The 22,984-nt window shown below is 41.8% G+C and overlaps 1 protein-coding gene across 1 annotated transcript in view; it reads left to right on the forward strand.

Moving 5' to 3' along the window:
- The window catches only part of LOC139469472 (xanthine dehydrogenase-like), a 49,073-nt gene extending 26,357 nt beyond the window's left edge, over positions 1-22,716 (forward strand). The window contains exons 19-34 of the mRNA XM_071251653.1: positions 13-92; positions 1,002-1,111; positions 3,329-3,433; positions 3,576-3,654; positions 6,765-6,882; positions 7,150-7,230; positions 7,629-7,738; positions 8,040-8,153; positions 8,427-8,588; positions 11,364-11,492; positions 12,147-12,277; positions 16,140-16,280; positions 17,243-17,366; positions 18,195-18,291; positions 19,478-19,588; positions 21,268-22,716. Of these exons, the coding sequence (XP_071107754.1) occupies positions 13-92; positions 1,002-1,111; positions 3,329-3,433; positions 3,576-3,654; positions 6,765-6,882; positions 7,150-7,230; positions 7,629-7,738; positions 8,040-8,153; positions 8,427-8,588; positions 11,364-11,492; positions 12,147-12,277; positions 16,140-16,280; positions 17,243-17,366; positions 18,195-18,291; positions 19,478-19,588; positions 21,268-21,335 (1,760 nt within the window). The 3' untranslated portion in view covers positions 21,336-22,716. The remainder of the gene's footprint in view (positions 1-12; positions 93-1,001; positions 1,112-3,328; positions 3,434-3,575; positions 3,655-6,764; positions 6,883-7,149; positions 7,231-7,628; positions 7,739-8,039; positions 8,154-8,426; positions 8,589-11,363; positions 11,493-12,146; positions 12,278-16,139; positions 16,281-17,242; positions 17,367-18,194; positions 18,292-19,477; positions 19,589-21,267) is intronic.
- Positions 22,717-22,984: the final 268 nt, after the last annotated feature.

Consider the following 22,984-nt stretch of genomic DNA (forward strand, 5'->3'; position numbering starts at 1 on the left):
ATCTCACTCCAGATGCTTTGGGCAATGCTTCTCGCAAACTGAAAGGAGAATGCAGACAAAGTGGCCTTTATCATTTCTACATGGAAAATAACGTAAGTTGAAAATTAATATTTTTAACTCTTTTCAAACATAAATATTTTAAGCTTAAATTCTAAACACTATTCGAGCCTCTTTGAAATGTTTTTATATCAAACACGACTAACCCGTATTTCATCTGTCTGAAATCGCTTCAAAAGAGTCTTGTCACGTGGTGTACATATTATACCAGGCACAGGTGTCCCAGTCGTCTGAGTTGCGTCCCTTGGGAACGAAGGAAACCTACAATCGTGGGTTCGAAACCCGGTTCGACCTAATTATGTTTCTACATAATTCTCGTGCTCATGGGTTTCACCGCAGTGGTAAACGTCTGAAATTTGTATCACTTCGGGCTTTCCTCCCACAATAAACGGACACCCCGTAAAATAACTGGAATACTGTTCAAAGCGGCGTTAAAGCCACCTGACTCACGCATAAACCCTGATAAACAAAGTTCTGATACAACACGGAACGTGGCCCAAGACAAAGCACGCAGGTTACAAACCAGGCGAAATTAAGCAACGTCTATCGCGGACAGTAGCTGGATGGGTGACAGCGTTCAGCAGCAACTAGACTCTTGAGAGTTTGGGTTTCGGTCCTGCCCAACACTGAGCACATGTGGTGTCTCCTTAGGCAAAACACTTTCTTCAAACTATGTTAACACTAGAAGTAACACAGCTGTTCCACGCTTCATGCATTTCGTTGAAATTTGTTGTACTTGAAGCCCAAATTTGATGTCTCTGCGGTGATATGGCTCGTTCTGTCCTGAATGAGGCACGCACTTTAAACGAAATAGAAAACCCGTAACGGTACATTATCAGGATATGTTGATACTTGTAAGTCGGTAGGGGCTACAATACCTGATTCGCTTCGCCTTGGTCTCTGCCACAATATATCAGAGGCATTGATTTTACTCTTTCCTGCAGGTGGCGCTGGCAGTTCCTGCTGAAGACCGCCTTGACGTGTACAGTTCCTGTCAGGGTACCGACCTCGTTCATGCAGGCGTTGCCATGGCTCTAGACAAACCACTTAACTAGTACGTATCTGGGAAATTTCGTATTTAGTTTCAACAAAATCAGTAGATGCTCTATCGTGTGGCTGGATTTTTGGTCCATCACTTGATTGACTGGTTTGCTTTGGCAGAACTAACTGATTTTTGTGTTAACGACACCAATGCAGCCGTTGTTGACGATATTGTCGACTCAGTATGACGTGTTGAACGTTTTGACGTCTTGCTCGTAGACCTGCTGCCCTTCAATGGTTTCGTACGGCCTGGCCGGAGATTCTGCGTAGTCCAAGTATTTGGGATGCGGTTAGGATGGCTGTGGTCGTCCTTCCACGTAGGTGGCGCAGTCGGATGTAGTGATCTGCGGGGGTGATTACTCTTGGTCGTCCCGACCTTAGCCGATCACGTGTTGACCCATGCTGTTGAAACCGATCCCATAGCCTTGTGATGGTGCTGGGCGCTACATTGAAAACCATGGCTACAGCTGATCGGGAATCCCCTGCCTGCAAACGGCATATGACGTTGTTTCTTTGCACTTCTGGTTATGTTGAGATTTTGTTGAACTGTCACGGTTCGATTGACGCAGATGCCAAACAATCAAAAACAAGGCACATTGATACCGTTCATATTGCTGCTGCACGTGTAGTACGTGCAGCTCCATGGCCCTTTTGTTAATGCACTGGGTGCATTTTTCCGAATCGTACGTGTTTCCCGACTAATTGTTTGCATTTCATTGTTGTGATCATTTTGATCCGGGAAGTTTGTCACTGATACTAAAACACATTAAACTTCTTCATTTTGCACCTCTTGGTCAGCTAATTTCGCTTTTATGGACAAAAACACCCGTGTTGCGTTTCTTTTTTTAAGAGTATATTAGCGGTCGGGTGAAACAAATATATTTAACATGAAAAGGTTTGCAAAAGGGTTCTTTCGCTTCTTGTATCTTTCTTTGGTGAAATTTGTTTACTCAGTGGGAAGAATAAACAAACTCAAATATGTCTTATATTCCACATTTGTGTAAAATTTGGCGAATCCGAAAGGCAGGCACACTTTTCTTAGTTGCTTTACGACACCGACCGACAAAAAAATTACTTTTGACAAAAACATGGCTGATTTTAATGTACAATTAGGTGAAATGAAAAGAAAAAAAACCATGAGATTTTGACACCGATGTAAGAAAGGGTAAATAAAACGTAAGCATAATCTATTTTCTGACAAGAAAACTGTCGGTTATCTGTCGGTATCTTGCCATGTTAAAACCTGTTTATTTTCATTCATTTGTAGATGTCTATAAGTAGGAATCTGGAGGTTGAAAAGTGTTTAAATTATTTTTACGACCGCCTACCTAGAATGTGAGGCCAATTCATTTCTATACCAGCTGATACTAAAGTAAAGCCCGAACAAAGCGTAGAAAGAACTACATGTAGTACTTATATCTGGCCATTTAACAAGTGTTATGTTGCTGACAGTTTGAATATTTCCAAATTAGGACTTCACTTACAGAACAGCTCAATGCATTTCTTAGATGTTCTGTTTGAAATAAGTAACGGCCGCGAACCCATCCACCATATATAACGAGTTAAATACTAGTAAGTCACACAGTACAACAACTATCAAATAGTAAAACTAGTCTTATCAGATATAATTTGGCAACACTAAAACATATCATTTTAGATATTCTTTCCACGAGATATACACTCTTGTATTAGTCCAGGAAGTGAGTGGTTTTACGCCGCTTTTATCAATATTACAGCAATATCACTGGGGGTGGGGTGGTGGGGGGGTGGGGGGGTGTTGCGGGGGACCGGAAATGGGTTTCACTCATTTTACCCATGTCGGGAATCGAACCCGGGTCCGCGGCGTGACGAGCGAACGCTTTAACCACTAGGCTAACCCACCGGGGACCATAAAAAGATTGGTACAGGATGCCTAATTAATCTAAAGAGTTGATAAACCGATCATCATCGCAAAATAGCGTGAACGCTTCTGTATTTACTCATTGTTAACTTATGGTACCTATTTGGTTGAAGTCAAATATTATGAATTTGCATGTATATATCAACCGCATATCTAGATTTGCAGTTACTTTTTGTCAAAACATATTCAGTCTAAACAACAACCGGTGGTATGGCAGATGATTATTATTATGCTCGTCCATGTAATCAATATAGAAAATACTGATGCAGAATAGGTCACTGTATATGAATAACCGCTGCATGTAAAAAGATAAATGTGATTTTTCTTCAGTTTCAACGTGTACACCCCCCGAGTTGGCGGGGCTTTCGGAGGTAAAGCTCTTTCCAGCATCCCAGTTGCTGCAGCGGTTGCTGTGGGGGCTTATAAACACAACAGGTGAGCTGTTACCTGCTTGTGTGCAATTCAGCACATATTGTACAGTTAATATTTCACTATTATAGCTTGCGCTATTATATAACGTTATTCATAATTCAAATATTAATTCTAATTGAAGTAATTTTGCTATTTATTCCCACAGGCCGGTGAAATCTAATGTCAGTTTATCGACTTCCATGAGAATGAATGGGAAAAGACCTCCCCTTTGGGCGAAGTATGAGGTAAGTGGTTTTTGACAGTACAATGACACCACGGGGGCCCAGTCACCCTATTTACTGAGTTGCGCCCCTTAGTTGTGCCATGATCAGGTGATCGTGTGCCCGATTTACATAATCTTGCCCACAGGCCTATCGAAGGTCTTTCTTCACACGATACTCTGAACAACTATGATACAAATTTCAAATCAGCGTTTTCACTCAATTTCTGTCACACCCACATGCACAAACGCACGTATGCACGCACACACGCGCGTTTTCATCAGTGATGGATGGAGATTATACAATCGGACTACTTTACCCTGAGGCAATGTATCCTTTCAATAGGCTGGATTTGTAAAACATGCCTGCAAAGATATACTAAGGATGTAGGAGCGTGGTTCCCTTGTCTTCTAGATGTACTGAGGATATAAGAGCGTTGTTCCCTTGTCTTATAGATGTACTAAGGATATAAGAGCGTGATTCCCTTGTCTTCTAGATGTACTCAGGATCTAAGAGTGTGTCCCCTTGTCTGTCTTCTAGATGTACTGAGGATATAAGAGCGTTGTTCCCTTGTCTTCTAGATGTACTAAGGATGTAAGAGTGTGTCCCCTTGTCTGTCTTCTAGATGTACTGAGGATATAAGAGCGTTGTTCCCTTGTCTTCTAGATGTACTAAGGATGTAAGAGCTTGCCCCTTGTCTTATAGATGTACTAAGGATGTAAGAGTGTGTCCCCTTTTCTTCTAGATGTACTAAGGATGTAAGAGCGTGCCCCTTGTCTTCTTGATGTACTGAGGATATAAGAGCGTTGTTCCCTTGTCTTCTAGATGTACTAAGGATCTAAGAGTGTGTCCCCTTGTCTGCTAGATGTACTAAGGATGTAAGAGCGTTGTTCCCTTGTCTTCTAGATGTACTAAGGATCTAAGAGCGTGGTTCCCTTGTCTGCTAGATGTACTCAGGATGTAAGAGCGTTGTTCCCTTGTCTTCTAGATGTACTCAGGATGTAAGAGCGTGGTTCCCTTGTCTTATAGATGTACTAAGGATGTAAGAGCGTGGTTCCCTTGTCTTCTAGATGTACTAAGGATATTTGAGCGGGATTCCCTTGTCTTCTAGATGTACTAAGGATGTAAGAGCGTGGTTCCCTTGTCTTCTAGATGTACTAAGGATGTAAGAGCGTGCCCCTTGTCTTCTAGATGTACTAAGGATATAAGAGCCTGATTCCCTTGTCTTATAAATGTACTCAGGATGTAAGAGCGTGGTTCCCTTGTCTTCTAGATGTACTAAGGATGTAAGAGCCTGGTTCCCTTGTCTTATAAATGTACTAAGGATGTAAGAGCGTGGTTCCCTTGTCTTATAAATGTACTAAGGATCTAAGAGCGTGGTTTCCTTGTCTTATAAATGTACTAAGGATGTAAGAGCGTGGTTCCCTTGTCTTATAAATGTACTAAGGATGTTTGAGCCTGGTTCCCTTGTCTTCTAGATGTACTAAGGATGTTTGAGCGGGGTTCCCTTGTCTTCTAGATGTACTAAGGATGTTTGAGCGTGGTTCCCTTGTCTTCTAGATGTACTAAGGATGTAAGAGCGTGGTTCCCTTGTCTTCTAGATGTACTAAGGATGTTTGAGCGTGGTTCCCTTGTCTTATAAATGTACTAAGGATGTAAGAGCGTGGTTCCCTTGTCTTATAAATGTACTCAGGATGTAAGAGCGTGGTTCCCTTGTCTTATAAATGTACTCAGGATGTAAGAGCGTGCCCCTTGTCTGCTAGATGTACTCAGGATGTAAGAGCCTGGTTCCCTTGTCTTATAGATGTACTCAGGATGTAAGAGCCTGGTTCCCTTGTCTTATAGATGTACTCAGGATGTAAGAGCGTGGTTCCCTTGTCTTCTAGATGTACTCAGGATGTAAGAGCCTGGTTCCCTTGTCTTATAGATGTACTAAGCATGTAAGAGCGTGGTTCCCTTGTCTTCTAGATGTACTAATGATGTGAGAGCGTGCCCCTTGTCTTATAAATGTACTAAGGATGTAAGAGCGTTGTTCCCTTGTCTTCTAGATTTACTCAGGATGTAAGAGCGTGCCCCTTGTCTTATAGATGTACTAAGCATGTAAGAGCGTGGTTCCCTTGTCTTCTAGATGTACTCAGGATGTAAGAGCGTGGTTCCCTTGTCTTATAGATGTACTCAGGATGTAAGAGCGTGCCCCTTGTCTTATAAATGTACTAAGGATGTAAGAGCGTGGTTCCCTTGTCTTCTAGATTTACTCAGGATGTAAGAGCGTGCCCCTTGTCTTATAAATGTACTAAGGATGTAAGAGCGTGGTTCCCTTGTCTTATAGATGTACTCAGGATGTAAGAGCGTGGTTCCCTTGTCTTCTAGATGTACTTAGGATCTAAGAGTGTGTCCCCTTGTCTGCTAGATGTACCAAGGATGTAAGAGCCTGGTTCCCTTGTCTGCTAGATGTACTCAGGATGTAAGAGCGTGGTTCACTTGTCTTCTAGATGTACTAAGGATGTAAGAGCGTGGTTCCCTTGTCTTGTAGATGTACTAAGGATGTAAGAGCGTGGTTCCCTTGTCTTATAAATGTACTAAGGATGTAAGAGCGTTGTTCCCTTGTCTTCTAGATGTACTCAGGATGTAAGAGCCTGGTTCCCTTGTCTGCTAGATGTACTCAGGATGTAAGAGCGTGGTTCACTTGTCTTCTAGATGTACTAAGGATGTAAGAGCGGGGTTCCCTTGTCTTGTAGATGTACTAAGGATGTAAGAGCGGGGTTCCCTTGTCTTATAGATGTACTCAGGATGTAAGAGCGTGGTTCCCTTGTCTTCTAGATGTACTAAGGATGTAAGAGCGTGGTTCCCTTGTCTTATAGATGTACTCAGGATGTAAGAGCGTGTCCCTTGTCTTATAAATGTACTAAGGATGTAAGAGCGTTGTTCCCTTGTCTTCTAGATGTACTCAGGATGTAAGAGCGTGTCCCTTGTCTTCTAGATGTACTAAGGATGTAAGAGCGTGCCCCTTGTCTTATAGATGTACTCAGGATGTAAGAGCGTGGTTCCCTTGTCTTCTTGATGTACTAAGGATGTAAGAGCGTGGTTCCCTTGTCTTTTTGGTGTACTAAAGATAATTCCGTCTTGTGTGACAGGTTGGATTCGACGACAGCGGCAAAATCAACGTCATCAGCTTTGAAATTTACATTAATGCTGGATACTCTGCAAACTTTGCCGTCATATATCATGAAATAATGACTCATCTTGACGAAGGTAAGTTCCCCCTCCACAGACAATACCAGCCATATAGTCCTAGTGTCAGAATGATGTGTTAGTGTCTAGGAATCTAGGACATGTCATTGCTCTTAAACTGTCACCGTTGGATATTATGACCTTTCGATTGTTGGATTCACGTTAATGATTGTTCAATGTTAATAGACCATGCAGCCTAATTTCCGATTCCACAGTTTTCCGGAATTAATCTTTTTGTCATTGCTGACTATTTCGTGAGACATCTGAGGCTTATTCCACGCGTTCCAGGTTACCATGTCCCCAACTGGAGAGTGAAAATCATCTTGTGTAAAACCAACAAAGCGCCCGGACATCCAATGCGTGGACCAGGTTTGAAATGTTACATCTTCTTTTCTGCATCTCACATATATTGTCGGTAAAGACGCCTTCGTTAAATATGGACATTGTATAAAGTATGCAGTTAACACACATTGACCTTTGACATGTTCTCGTAATGGACAATGATGCTTTTTTATATGTAATCGTTTCTCTTTATTACATAATATACCATTTAGGCAAGAAGGGCGGTCAGGTAGGCTCGTGGTTAAAGCGTTCGCTCGTCGCGCCGATGACCCGTGTTCGATTCCCGACATGGGTACAATGTGTGACGCCTATTTCTGGTGTCCCCTGCCGTGATATTGCTGCAATATTGCTAAAAGCAGCGTAAAACCTCACACACTCATTTATTCAAGTATATTTTATCATCTCTTGTTGTGCATTCTGTCCAGGCCCCTACCCAGCGGGGTTCCTTATCGAGTCCGTGTTGGAAAATGTGGCGAAGGCTCTCGGAAAGGTTGCAGCTGATGTAAAGGAAGTCAACCTTTACAAAGAAGGACAGGTAAGATGACAGCACACTCGTGACGTCAAAAGTTGGACAGGTTAGACGTCTGTAGGTGTATGACGTCACAAAGTAGACAGGCTGTTGATGTTTGACGTTATAAGAATATGTGCACAAATCTCACAAATACGTCATTGTTCTCAGATATTGATAGGAAATGTATGATCATTATATGTAGTGCCTCAGTCAAAACTACTCACAATAATTATTTAGAATTTGGGGGAATCAAAACTACTCTAATAAGGATTTAGAAATTTGGTGAACATATTTCCACGTAATTCCTTGTCTTATCTATTCACAGACTGACATACTTGGCCACGAGTTAAAGGACTGCACGATTGGTAAATTGTGGCAACAGCTGAGACAATCATCCGAGTTTGACAAACGACGGGCAGGGGTCGACACCTTCAACAAGGTATGTGACAGCAAAGTGAAATTTCGTTGTTCCCAAGCATATATTTCGTTATGTACCCGTAAAGATCCGGGTTAGAATTGGTCTTCATCAACCCATGCCTGTCCTAAGACTCGACTCACGGGGTCGGGCAGTCAGGCTCGCAGACTCGGGTGATGCTTGTCATCGTATCCAAATTGTTTGGATCGATGTTGATTATATCATTACGAGGGATTGTCTGGTCCAGATTCGATTATTACAAACCCGAACAAACATACAATTTGTTCTGCTCTTCAGGCAAACCGCTGGAAGAAACGCGGCATCACAATGACACCGGTCAAATACGGGTTCTTCTACATGGGAGCCGGCTTCACCGTAGACGTTGCCATCTACAGCAGGGACGGCACCGTCACCGTCAGCCAGGGAGGTGTCGAGATGGGACAGGGACTATACACAAAGGTATGACGATGATCCTCTCACGTCCAATCACGTCACATTAAGCATACACATATATATATATATATGTGTTCCTGTAGACGTCCAATCACGTCACATTAAGCATACATATATATGTTCCTGTAGACCCATACGTTTTGGGGACCCGTGAAGATCCGATGTCGAATAGGTGTTCAGCAACCCATGGAAAGAGGCGTATAACGGGATCGGTTGGTCAGGCTCGGTGACTTAGTTGATGCATGTAATCGTATCCCATTTTCGTAGATTGATGCTCATGATGTCAATCACTGGTTTGTCTGGTCCAGGCTCGATTATTTACAGACCGCCGTCATATAGCTGGAATATTGCTGAGTGCGGCGTTAAACAACAAAAGAATGAACGAAAAGCAACTCATGCTTGCCGTAAGAGGCGTATAACGGGATCGGGTGGTCAGGCTCTCTGACTTGGTTGATCGTATTTAAATTGCTCGGATCGATGCTCATGATGTCCATCCCTGGATTGTCAAGTCCTGACTCGATTTTGTACAGCCCGCCGTGATAAAGTTGCGATACATTTTGACCTTATAATATTGCTGCTTTGTAGAGCTGGCAGCTGGGTTTACGTTCTTCAATTTGTTTTCTCAACAACAACGCCACAATTATCAGACATTAGGGACTTGATTTCATACCCGATAGCCCTCCTGAGAATCTCGGGAAATTGAAAGTCAAGGTCCCTCACAAATTGTCAAAAAATAATCAGAACAGTTTATTTTTCAAGAAAAACAACACTAATGGTGGTACACGATAAATGACAGGATTTTAAAGATACAATAAGAATTCTACGTCACAGCATCCACATGTTTTGAGGACATCTTTAATTCTTCACAATGAATGCGTATCGTTACTTAACTGATTAATTCTCATTTCTCATATATATTCCCTTTAGATATAGATGTCAAAATTATCAAATCCTGTCATTATTACATAGTTTTATTTTAAAAAGAGGTTTTCAACAACCCATGCTTGCCGTAAGAGTCGACTAATGGGATCGTGTGGCCCGTCCAACTGAATTGGTTGCAATCTCATCAAAATCAGACCTAAGTTCTCGCTACCGCTAAACAAAGTTCTGAAGACATCCCATTAGGGGTCACGTCAGAACGACCTTTCATCCGACCAATCAGTGCGTCGCGTACCAGATTATGAAAGTGACAGTCGGAATGTGATTTCTAATCATGGTACCTCGAAAACTTTAACATGGGATATTTCGAACGATAGTTACGGGCTTAACGACTGAATCCTTACAATCTACACCATCTATTAGCCATTCCAGAATGGGTTTTTTGTTCAGGTTTCAAATTTGTAATCGAGAATTTGTCAAAATATACGGTGGCCCATAAGGGACATGGAGTCTGTTTATCCATATTTTGATATTTCACGTACTGTTATCGTAACCTTTTGCAAATTAACACGATTTGTCATACAAATATGTGATAAATCATGTATAAAAACAACTGAAAACATGGAAAATGTACTTTCAAGTAGCTATTGAGTCGCTGAAATGTGAAGCGAAAATGTCAAAAACTAAAAAGGAAATGTCAAAAACCAAAACGAAAATGTCAAAAACAAAAGCGAAAATGTCAAAAACTAAAATGAAAATACAGAAAACTATTTCCACCGCGGTGTAAATAGTTTTCCTCGCGGTGTAAATATTATCACCGCGGTAGAAATAGTTTTCACAGCGGTAGAAATATTATCACCGCGGTAGAAATATTGACACCGCGGTAGAAATATTATCACCGCGGTGTAAATATTATCACCGCGGTAGAAATATTATCACCGCGGTGTAAATGGTTTTCACCGCGGTGTAAATATTATCACCGCGGTGGAAATAGTTTTCTGTATTTTCATTTTAGTTTTTGACATTTTCGTTTTTGTTTTTTGACATTTTCATTTTAGTTTTTGACATTTTCGTTTCACTTTTCAGCGATTCAATATCTTCTTTACACATGATTTATCACATATTTGTAAGACAAAACGTGTTAATTTGCAAAAGGTAACGATAAAAGTAAGTGAAATATTAAAATATGGAAAAACAGACGCCATGTCCCTTATGGGCCACCATAAAAATATGTTTCGAAGCGTAGTCGCCAATTTGAAATTCGTGTCGTGAAGCACGAGAAAGCTGCCTACTGATTGGTCATTCCATTGGTCGGTCAAAGTTCGCGCAAGGTCGGTCTGACGTGACCCGTAATGGGATGTGTTTGTTTAGTGGTAGCGAGAACTAAGATCTGATTTTAATGAGATTGAATTGGTTGATGCATGTCATCATATCCCATTTGGATAGATTCTCGGGATGTCAATCACTGGATTCATTATAGACAGACCACTGTCATAGAGATGTAATATTTCTGTGCGAGGCGTTACACAAACAACAAATAAACAAACATGAACTATTGTGCAGTATTATCCTACTGAGTCCGTGTAGGCTTGTAATGATGATCCTACATGCCAGCATGGGGCAGTAATGTCAAATACAGCAGTACATGGGCAACTACATACACATGTATCCATTATTAACCTGGTGTTGAAAGAGACACAACGTGAGGTCATGTTCGAAATTTGACAGAAATAACACAGACGCAACTTTCTGTTTATTGTCTGATCGGAACTTGTATCAGGACGTTTCCACGCGATTTTAGTGCATTTAACAAAACTTATCCCCAGATGCAGTTTGTGTATAGAGTGTATAGCGTGTTTCCCACATGTGGAAGGATGTGTATTGGGACGCGCGGTGTTGTAGGTCCTGCAGGCTGTGGCCAGCACCCTGGGAATACCCCTCAGCATGGTCCGAATGCGACATGTCAACTCACACGTGTCCCCGAACAACACCGTCTCAGGTGGGAGCGTCAGCAGCGAGCACGCCGTTCAGGTAAGACTGACAGGCCTAATTCTGTCTGTGGGATACACAAATGCCAATAACAATAGAAAACGGTTTGTAGAAACACCATGTCGTGTCAGGACCGTTGGTTTTTGTTTCAGAGAAGGTGTGGAATTGTCATTCAATCCAATTGTTTTCTTCAGAATTCACCTAACATGAAGGAATATGTGTTATCCAAAGAAAATAATATCCTGGCATGTATTTCATAACTTGTTCATATCTATTTTTCACAGTTCAAGTATAGTTACATGCTCATAACAGTTGTCCATAGCGTAACCATAACAACAGTCATTTCGTCAGTTTGAGGTGAGGTGAGGTGAAAAGGGGTTCAATGTCGCGTCCAATCGTCAGTTTTCAAAGCTGTTCACACCCAATTTATATCCAAAGAAACCATTGGTAACGTTGTTTTTTAAAACAATTGGTTTTTCTCTTCTGTAACATCATTGAGGCAGTGCTGTTACAGAAATTCAACAAAATATCGATGCTTAGATTATGGACAAAACAGAAATTAGATTCTCACTTTTGCACCTGCTCGAATCATTTGTACGGATCATTGTTGCCGAAAACTTTATAACATGCCATAGGGAATAATAGGCCATTCTCAATATTCGGGTTGATGAGTCGGGTGTCATTCGTACCTTTCAGTCCGCATTTAACTGTTGTGAGATACTGAATGAGAGGCTGGCGCCATTCCGGACCAAACATCCCGACTACGACTGGAAGAACCTCGTCGAAGTGGCCAACATCTCCGGCACCGACCTGTCTGCCAAGCACAAGTATGTCGCCAATATTACCCAGGACGGTGCACCCAAAGTACAGCCTCTTAGAACAGGCTCACGCATTAAGACGCTCCAATTCATTGGCGATAAAGCCGAATACCAATTAAAATAAACCTGAATGAAAGATAACACTGAAAGAAAATTTAACTGAAAATTTTACTCAGTCTGTATTTATTTAAGTAACGAATAATGTTTGATCTCCACCCCGATGACAAACCCTTTCCATGTGTTCCATGCACGAATCATAATGACTCTTCTGATATCAAAAATGATATCACCAGACAAATTCCCATTGTAATGATTGACTGCGTGGAAACGTCCTGGGCACAAACCTATTGACAAGAGATGGTAGTATTTGTTTGTTTGTTGTTTAACGCCGCACTCAGCAATATTCAAGCTACATGACGGCGGTCTGTAAATACTCGAATCTGGACCAGACAATCCAGTGACTGACATCATGAGCATCGATCCTCGCAATTGAGATACGATGATATCAACCAAGTCAGCGAGCCTGACTACCCGGTCCCGTTAGTCGCCTCTTACGACAAGCAGAGTCGCCTTTTACGGCAAGCATTGGTTGCAGAAGGCCTATTCTACCCCGGATCTTTACGGGTCGGTAATATGTGTACACCGGCTACCAATAATTATGTATGTCATAAAAAGAACTCGGTCCTTGTTTTTTATCGTGAACACATACATACAACATGTACAGTTCTTGTCCATGTCACATAACATAGGCATCAGAGTCTCTCCTTCTGATGTGTTGTTTAAACATGTTACCATAGCAATGGACACTGAGGGGCAGATAAATTATTGATATTCATGTTTGCTCACAGGTCTCTGTGGAAGGTTATGTTATCGGTCTTCATCCGTCCGTCAGTCCGTCCTGTAGAGCCGAAAACATTCTTACATTACATGTTCTACTTTTGGCTGAAACAAAAATCAACATTTCATTGTGAACATTTTAAAAAACAGCTCATTTTAGTGAAACTATTGACCATATTGTTTACCGTTTTGTTTTATTCCGTTTTCAACTTCGTTTTGAGCAACGTGTTGTACCCTTGGTATCTGCTGTCGATGTTAAATTAAGACCAAGAAAACTGGGCTCCATAAAACCAAACAATGATGTACGAGGGAATTAGTAAATGTGGTCGTCACAAATCTAAACTGTAGTTTACTGTGTACTGCACAGTTTTATCTTATCATTATTGCGATATATTTCACAAATAAACATGTTTCGTTATTTTACAAAAAGAAAAAAAGACGGCTTGAATGAGAGCGCTTTATGACATTGTACCAAAGCGAGATGTACATGCAATCTCATTAAAATCAGATCTTAGTTCTCGCTACCGCTAAACAAAGATCTGAGGACATCCCATTACGGATCACGTCAGACCGACCTTGCGCGAACTTTAACCGACCAATGGAATGACCAATCAGAAGGCAGCTATCTCGTGCTTTACGGCACGAATTTCAAATTGGCGACAACGCTTCGAAACATATTTTGACATATTTCTCGATTGCAAATTTGAAACCTGAACAAAAAAACATTCTGGAATGGCTATTAGATGGTCTAGATTGTAATGTTTCATTCGTTAAACCCGTAACTATCGTTCTGAATACCCCATGTTAAAGTTTTCGAGGTAGAGAGATCTAAGGTCTGATTTCAATGAGACTGGATGTACATGTTGCAGTATGGGGCACACTGGAAGTTGTGTGGAACTCATATAGTCTCTCTGTCGTCAGGCCAATTGTTCGCAACTTATTCTACAACGATGAACAAGCAGATAAACAAAATTGTTTAAATAAGTGGAATCAAACTTGTTTGGATAGCCAATTAGTTCGAGCCGAGCCTGTGTTTTCCCTTCATTTGTTACCTGTCACCCAAAACGGGCTTCCACGGGTAATGTTGCTTGTCAGGGGATCTCTCCTAGGAGATATGGGGCGCGTTTCAGGCCACGAATCGCTTAGAGTAAGTAAATTAAACGCTCATCCCAGGGTCTGCAACAGTTCGAAGCCTCTTCTAAAATGGCGGCGCCATCCCGCTTGGCTACCTTGCCCTCATGAAGAACGAAATAGAAAAGCTCGATGGCGAACTGATGAAATGTATGACTACTTTGAAGATGTGGAGCAGACTGAGGATGATGTGGTGTTAGCTTGCTCATTTCCCAGTTGATCCAGTCAAGTATATCTTGTTCCGCTGTCAAACTCAGCCGCCAATTTGGTTTGAGAAAGCAGCGATCTCAGTAAGCGATTAGTATGATTTCAAGCGGCTGAAAGTTAGCGCCCCGCTTGCAAGCGATTGGCGCTTTGCAACACACCCATGGGATGCGTTACAAAGCGCCAATCGCTTGCAAGCGATGTACAGCGATTCGCCTTACAACAGTGCGCTAACTTAACGCCGCGAAACAATCGCTGGCTGAGGTCGCTTCTTTGTCAAACCAAAATGGCGGCTGACTTTGACAGCGGAAGAAGAAATTCTTGACTGGATCAACGAGGAAATGAGCTAAGGCAGCTGACACCCCATCATCCTCGGTCGGATCCACATCTTAAAAGTAGTCATAAATTTGATCAGCTCTTCATCGAGCCTCTTCTATTACGTTCTTCATTACGTCAAAGCAACCAAGCGGTGGTTGCGCCGCCATTTTGCGCTTCGAACTGTTGCAGACCCCGGGGTGAGCGAGTAAGTTGCTTTCTCTAAGCGTTTGGTAGCTTGCAACGCGCCCATGGTTGTAGTGAAGTGGCAGCGCAATGCTTTGCAGACCATTGTGACGTCGTCACTTACCATGACGTCACAATCATGTGTCATCACTAATCTCCCTTCCTTTGAAGCTGGTTAGTTGTACTCTGTACACACAAGAATCCTGTTAGAACTGTTTACAAACTGAAAAGGTTGGAAGCATAATTTTGGATGATAAATAGAAGCTCACATTCGTGTCATTTTATATGAAATAGGTCGTCAATAGCCTCTCGGGCGAGATTCTCTATTTATTCGTTATACGTTTTTTGTAAGTATGAAAATACGTGATACAAGGCAACAAGTTACGACTTGTGTCATTTTTATTCACAGCTGAGTCTGCTCGTAAAGGCATCTTTAAATAATGTATGTAGATAAATATAGTTATTTGTGCTGTAAGTAGAAAAAAACTATGTTGTAATATATGTACTTTATAGTAATAAGAGAGTATTGTGGTAATATTAAGTTCCTGTCTCCACGAAGTGTTACAATGAGCCCGTGAAGCCTTATAACGTTACGAGGTGATGTGCAGATTGAAACTGAAAGGGAACTAAGAAATCGGTATGTACATAACGAAATTGTGAGATCAGTTGATTACTACAAAAGATGCATGAATTATCAATAAATTATATTGAAACACAGTTTTAGGTTTACAACAAAAAGGGCTATTCAAAGGGTTAAAGCGGAGGTTCAGTTCTTGAACCAAGAATATTGATGGAAGATGGTAGGAATTCGGTGTATACAACTTGGTACCCAATCCGCGCTTGGCAAGTAGATAAGACACAGGTCATGTAGAAAAAGGCCTTTTCTCGCGCTTATATAGATACAGCCAGCCTTCTCGAAAATGTCCCATCCTAAAATTTATCGAACGAACAAGCCTGTCATGCGCATGTTCACACAAGGGCGATCACTCTAAAACACTCTACATAAGTAGAGATCCACCTGCTGCTATTGCCTGCGATTCAAAACCGGCCACTGCAACACTACTTATGTAATACTAGTAGTTCAACATTTTACGGTCACTGACTTAAGCTTTTACTGACAATTACTTAATATATTTACGACGGTATGTACTGCCACATAACAATCCGTATCTGATAACCCGACGCACTGCCTCCCCAGGTGGGTACCAAAGAAGCACGACGGCCCCGGGATGTTCCACTACTTCTCCTACTCGGCGGCAGTCACGGAAGTGGAGCTTGATGTTCTCACTGGCGAGAGTCAGATACGGCGGGTGGACATCCTGTTTGACTGCGGCGAAAGGTATGCAGCTGTTAAAGCGTTGTCGTCGTTACTAACTTCAAACTGCTTATATTAGTAACGTTGAGGAGTAAGAAGAGGCATGGGCCTGATTGTGGGAGTGGGCGTGGGTGTTTGAATGTTGACAATAAACTGTCTGTCTGTCTTTTAAGGGTGTGGGCGTGGGAGTGAGCGAGGACGTGGGTGTTTGAATGTTGACAATGAACTGCCTGTCTGTCTTTTAAGGGTGTGGGCGTGGGAGTGAGCGAGGACGTGGCCGTTGGAATGAGCCTGTGTGTGGTAGTGGTCTTGGGAGTGAGCGAGGACATGGGCGTGGGAATGAGCTTGGGTGTTGTAGTGGTCGTGGGAGTGAGCGAGGACGTGGGCATGGGAATGAGCCTGGGTGTGGTAGAGGTCTTGGGAGTGAGCCAGGACGTGGGCATGGGAATGAGCCAGGGTGTGGTAGTGGTCGTGGGAGTGAGCGAGGACGTTGACGTGGGTGTGGTAGTGGTCCTGAGAGTGGCCGTGGTCCTGGGTGTGGACGTGAGCGTGGACTTTTGGTGTTTGATTGTGTATTTGTGTTTGATGGGTGTGGGTTTATGACTATGTCTGTGTGATTAAGGAGGTTTGAGTTATGGTAGAGTGGGTTGGTCGTATGTACTTTAGGGCAGGAGTGGTGTAGTTGGGTTTCGGACAGGGTTTAGCAACTCACATGTGTAAAACAAGCTTCTACACTATTTTAGTTTCAAGCACAATTGCAAGGATTCCGGTTTCCGAAAGAACAAAGGCCATATCAGCGTGGTGTATTACACTAGCAAAGCACTGCAAGGAAACTGCTTGTTCTTTAACGTCGCATTTTGTTAAGGTTCTATCTAAATTCCATCTAGAAAAGAAAATCCATGCGTTGATGCTCCTTTTCAAAGCATATTGAAACAACAAGTATCACCTGAACTCGCTTAAGAGATGAATGTTTTGTTATATTTTAGTCTGAACCCGACCATTGACATCGGTCAGATTGAAGGCGCATACCTGATGGGTGTGGGCGGCTTCATGTTTGAGGAGCTCAAGTACGACGCGGAGACAGGGGGTGTGCTGAACGATGGCACCTGGGTGGGTATGACACATAGAAGACTATAGTGACGTATCAGGGCGTCTAGTCATTCCGCAGATGACATCCTAACTGTGTCAGCTGTCTGACGGGGTTAACCTCTTTGGTCATGTGGACAAGGCGTCCGACCTCTGATCAGATGGTACGTGGTTCGAATCCTATCACGGGAAATGTTATTGCCGCTTCTGTAATGTGCTATTGTCTGTAGTGTACGCGTGCTGATGATGCTGACGATGGTTTCTGTCCCTTGAACAATTTATTCCAATTATTGACAGGTAATTTGTAAGCCGAAATATGTTAAATTATGCCTATGGATGGGTACAGCATAAGTATTTGTGGCTTTAACTTTATTGCGAGCATTCAGCTCTGAACTCCAGATTTCCTTAGGCCTAAATTGCACTCTGCCCGAAGTTGTTCCTTGATATGGGCATTCTGGAGTTTGTCCCTAATCTGCATCCCTAAATACGCGAATGCCTGACCTTCCACAAGATGGTCAATAACTCTCCCCCCCCCCCCCCCCCCCCCCCCAATGCAATGTAAACTGACTGATCCTCCCTCTTCTACCTTGCCATGTTTCAGACGAAAAATGTTGCATGTCCAAGACATGCCGATGTCATTAGAAAAGGACTCGACAAGGAGAATCTGTTCTTTTAGTGTGGATCCTCCCTTGGCAATAAGTACAAGGTCATCGATGTGAAGGAAATGAGTAAGGGGTGTTGGGGATCTGTGCTGAGGAGGTCCCGGCTGATACCCTTCCTTCCTCAATTCTCATTATTATTATTTTTTTTTTTTTTTTTTTTTTATTTATTATTATTATCATCTTCCGTCAGGAATACAAACCACCACTGGCAAAAGACGTCCCTATAGACTGGAGGGTGAAGCTGCTGGCAGAAGCTCATAACCCGCTCGGGATCAGAGGATCGAAAGGTGGGTCAAAAACAAGGGAAGTGCTGGGCACGATAATCGCGTGCAGTCACAGGCTCCTCTAGTGGTGGGTTCGATTCCTAGAATTGTCTTGATAACGACCCTGTGATCTGTCAGATCCACAGCAATGCTCATTTCAACAGTGCGGTACACACTTGCGGCCTACGTCTTGGGCATTTTCACTCATATGCCACTGAAATACTCATCACAACAGCCTTTAACTCAAGTCTGGGTACATCTACATGATACCGGATAAATGTAGCTTATCACCATGTTTGTCGGCCCAACAACCAAACCCCTGTTACTTTAGCGAGGAATCTAAAACTGGCAGCTGAACAGTTTAAAAACCGTTACTTGGGAAGGAGGACGTGCACATTCCTTATCAATATGGCGGAAGGTATCCAGTATTCTGTATTCTAGCCCAACTTACTCACTGCTATAGATATAGAAGTGGAACAAACTCAAAGCAGACATTAAAGTTATTGAGGATGTGTACTTAGATGAAGTAATTTCCTTATCATCACGTGGACATACATACATGGACGTAATTATAAGATGAACCCACATCCTTACGCTTATCGTAGGAGCCGACACCAAATCGGCACCAGTGGGTCGGGCTCTGTGACTTGCCTGGATGTGGCCCATCGTGCCCCGGTGACGTGGGAAGTGGACTGGCAGCAAAGTCTCTGCTCTTTTACACAGCAGATGTAATTCAAAATTAAAATATCGTTTTTATTAGTTTCAACAAAATCAGTAACGGTACTCTCGTGTCACCGGATGTTCTAGTTCATCAATCACTTGATTGTCTGATTGGTTTACAGGCTGACGTCGCATGGCAGGGGTACCGCCGTGCTGTTTCAGGCAGTAAAAACTTATTTTTTTTATCTAAATTGTATGAGTGCCGGGTGCTACCGGTATGGAGGGACATGTTTGCCCTTTTTGCGTCATTTCTGACTTTCAGCGGTCCATTTATAATATTTCCACAGCTATTTGCCCTTTACAAAATGGAATCTGTTTCGGCAGAAACTATAGGAGGCTTATTCTCTTTCATTGACAATTATATATATTATTATATACAATGTTATATATATAATTTGCTATGAACCACAAGCTGGTGGAATGAAGCTGCAACATTGCTCACTGCGGCATAATACAAGATTCACTCACTCTTTACTTCTTCCTCTCAAAGCGTCTGGTGAACCCCCAATTGCGCTGTCCTCCGGGGTGTACTACTCCCTAAAACAGGCCATGGAGGCAGCCAGTCTCGACGTTACTGGCTCCGGAGACTTCCAGAAGTCAGGTAAATGCTGTAAAATCGCATTGAAACAGAAGAAACTGCCACACAGACTGGAATATTAGTTCGATAAGCTGTGAAACATAAGCACCATATCATTAGCACCTGTCCACCATATCCCGTTCATCTACAGGTGAATAAAACTATACAATGTGAAGTCAAACGTTAAGGTGGTGAAGATATTTAGCATCCTAAACTGTCTTACACAGGAGATATCGCTAGGCTGAAATTAGGTGAAAATTGCTGTGCAAAATGAAACTGCATCACAATGCTTCGCAGACCACGATGGCGTCATTGGTCACCGTGACGTCACTATCAAATGACATCACTAATCTCTGCCCTAGAAGATGGCTAGTTTTACACCCAAGACACTGGTTATTATTGTTGATAAACTTAAAAAGTTGGTAGAATGATTTTGGATGATAAATAGAGTCTCACCCTCGTGTCTTTTGTTGTCAACACTCGCCTGATAATGTAAATTATTCCACGGCAAGAGTTTAAAACTTTTATCGACTCCTGTTGAAATATTTGTTATCTAGAGACAACCGGGGGAGAGTCTCTACTTATAACCCACGCTGTACTACTTTTGATTCATTTATTGTGTTCAGCAACCCATGCCTGTCGTAAGAGGCGACTAACGGGATCGGGTGGTCAGGCTCACTGACTTGGTTTGATGCGTGTCATCGTATCCCACTTGCGTGGATCGATGCTCATGTTATCAACCACTGGATTGTCTGGTCCAGACTCGATTATTTACAGACCGCCGTAATATAGCTGGAATATAGTGTGGCGTTAAACAACAAACAAACAAACATTTATAGTGTACATAGTTTCCCATTCAGTTTGATTTCTCCAGTAATTCAGGGGTCTCTATATTTAGATCGCAGGATGTCATGTATGCATGCCGGGAGTGATGGGGCTCCATGAACATATTTTTCACACTTTGTATTCATACGCATTTCATAGTGTCAGATGGATATAGCGTTATTCTGTTGATAATTCGTTAAAAATCATCGTTGGTAATTCAAAATTCGTTCCCATTTCATACCAAGTGTATGACCCGGTGAAATCATTTCTCTCTGTCTCTCGCTCATGTAAAAAAATATTCCACTCGCGAGATAACTTGATATCAATGGGAAATTGGTTTTGGTTCACCTATAGAACACATTACCACAACTTCATGACGATCACAGGGTAGTGTGACGTGGTTTACAGTTTGTGGTACTGTATTCTAAATGTAGGACCTCTTTCAACATCCTATAAATCACATGCACGTCAATGATATGGACCACATCAGAGCAATAAGATTATGTTATGTATGTTTGAAGATCAATTGATAATACAATATGATATTAAAAGTGAACACATGTACATATGGGATTGATACATATGGAACAGATATAGACCCACATCGGATAGAAAAGAATATGTCATGTGTCAATATGAACACATGTACATATGGGATTGATACATATGGAACAGATATAGACCCTATCGGATAGAAAAGAATATGTCATGTCTGTGAGAAGGTACGTTGATAATACATGATAATGTTTAAAGAGTGCCCATTTACACATGGGACAGATACATCCACGAGATAAATATATATAGGAAGAACAAGCTGACGAAGGAAAAAAAAACATAGTTATGAACAAAAATTATCTTTTGTTTTCCAACTGTTTCAGTTGCGCCGTTGACGGTGGAGAGGCTCCGCCTCGGGTGCGGCTTCAACATCGACAAGATGACGCTGTAGGTGGGAGACACAATTCAACCAAGGAAACCTTTCACTTTCCAGACATATTACAGTTGGATTTGGCCAATATATTTCCCTAGTTACATTTAATCGCGGTGTGGGACGAACGTCTCACAGACTAGAGTTACTTTCCCTATTTGGCATAGAGCAATTACTCAATCGGGCGGACACGTTGAAAACTTATGTGTAGGACAATTATCGTTTTTTTCTTTATGCAGTGACGCCATTGTCTAGGAATACAAGTTTCAGTTGGAACTATATTGACTGTTGTAACTCTCCGACTAACTAATCTCTCACCCTGTGACGTGATATATTAATGCACACATACCAGGAACACTTGCGATGTTTAGGTGTGACATTTTATGATAAAGAGGTTATCACGCTTGTCTGCTTTGGGATGGTAAATATTCTTTATGAGGAATACCCATGGCTCGGTAAATACAATGTCTATTCCTAATACAGGATATTTACCACCCCAAATCCCAGTTAACCATCTATATATGACATTTCAAAAGTAGCGAACTGTTAAATAGCTGTATTTTCGAAACAGATATTTGGTTTGATGTTTGAAAAATATCGTCTCCGTGCTCTGAGCTGTGTAACAGGTAGAGTACATGCAGTGATGACACAGACTTCGGTTGACGCTACACCAATCGCTGTGAAATAATGCTTCCGTACGTTTCATCTCATGTTTTACTAACATTTCCTCAAACAGTATAGTCACGATAACACACATATACCCCGAGTCATCTATGCAGATAATAAGATTTGATCCCAGACCCTGTTCAGCACTCGTTCATCCATATCTGTTAATCTTTTCTTTAAGAAGAAAAGGTTACATAATCACTTCCTTATTAAGGCCATTAAACCCAGGGAGAAAGTACTCTGACTCGTCTCTCTGCCTTGTTACAGGACACACCGTCCAAGACAATCGATGCAAGTTTGGCATAATATTAGAGCTATGGACGATAGATAAAAATCGTCATTCGGCGAGTTCATTGTTTGTTGAAAGCCTACATTTTTGCGCTTAGTTTGTTATGTTATAAGAATAAAATAGTTTCACAAATTTCACAAATTTCTTAAATACATGTTATGTTGTAATGATTTGTTTTCTGTCTATTCTATATATTAGTTATTGAGGTTATTAAAATGTCATGGATAATATTACTATTCGTTCAACTACACTCAGAGTCACTCTCCGACACAGTTTACACTAGTCTCACGATGTGCACGCGTAATGGCAATTCCTCGGGATTAGTATGCATCAGCACTAAATTTGCTTTAAAATCTGCATGTTCAAAAATCACAAATGTTAAACCATTTCAAAGAGCTGAAACAAATACATTATTAAAACTGTAAAATTTACAGATTTGAAAGAACAATGGCATTGCACAAAATGCTGTACGAGCTTTAGCTTGTAGTAACGGTATTTTCTGGTAGCGTTAGAATAGTCAATTTGTACTTATTTAGGACAGACAGATGTGCCATTCACTGGCAAGTTGAGTGCCGTTACTCATGAGATTGGCCAACAGTCGAAGTGGTTTCTTGTATAGTGTATGGTGAAGTGGAACCAGACCCCTTCGCCTTGACTAGGACATTTTCATTTGTGTACATGCTTACATTATTGTTTGCAGTTGATCGCGTTATCC

The sequence above is a fragment of the Haliotis cracherodii genome, unplaced genomic scaffold (genome assembly GCF_022045235.1).
Source record: "Haliotis cracherodii isolate W230 unplaced genomic scaffold, xgHalCrac1.p SCAF_2, whole genome shotgun sequence".
NCBI lineage: Eukaryota > Metazoa > Mollusca > Gastropoda > Lepetellida > Haliotidae > Haliotis > Haliotis cracherodii.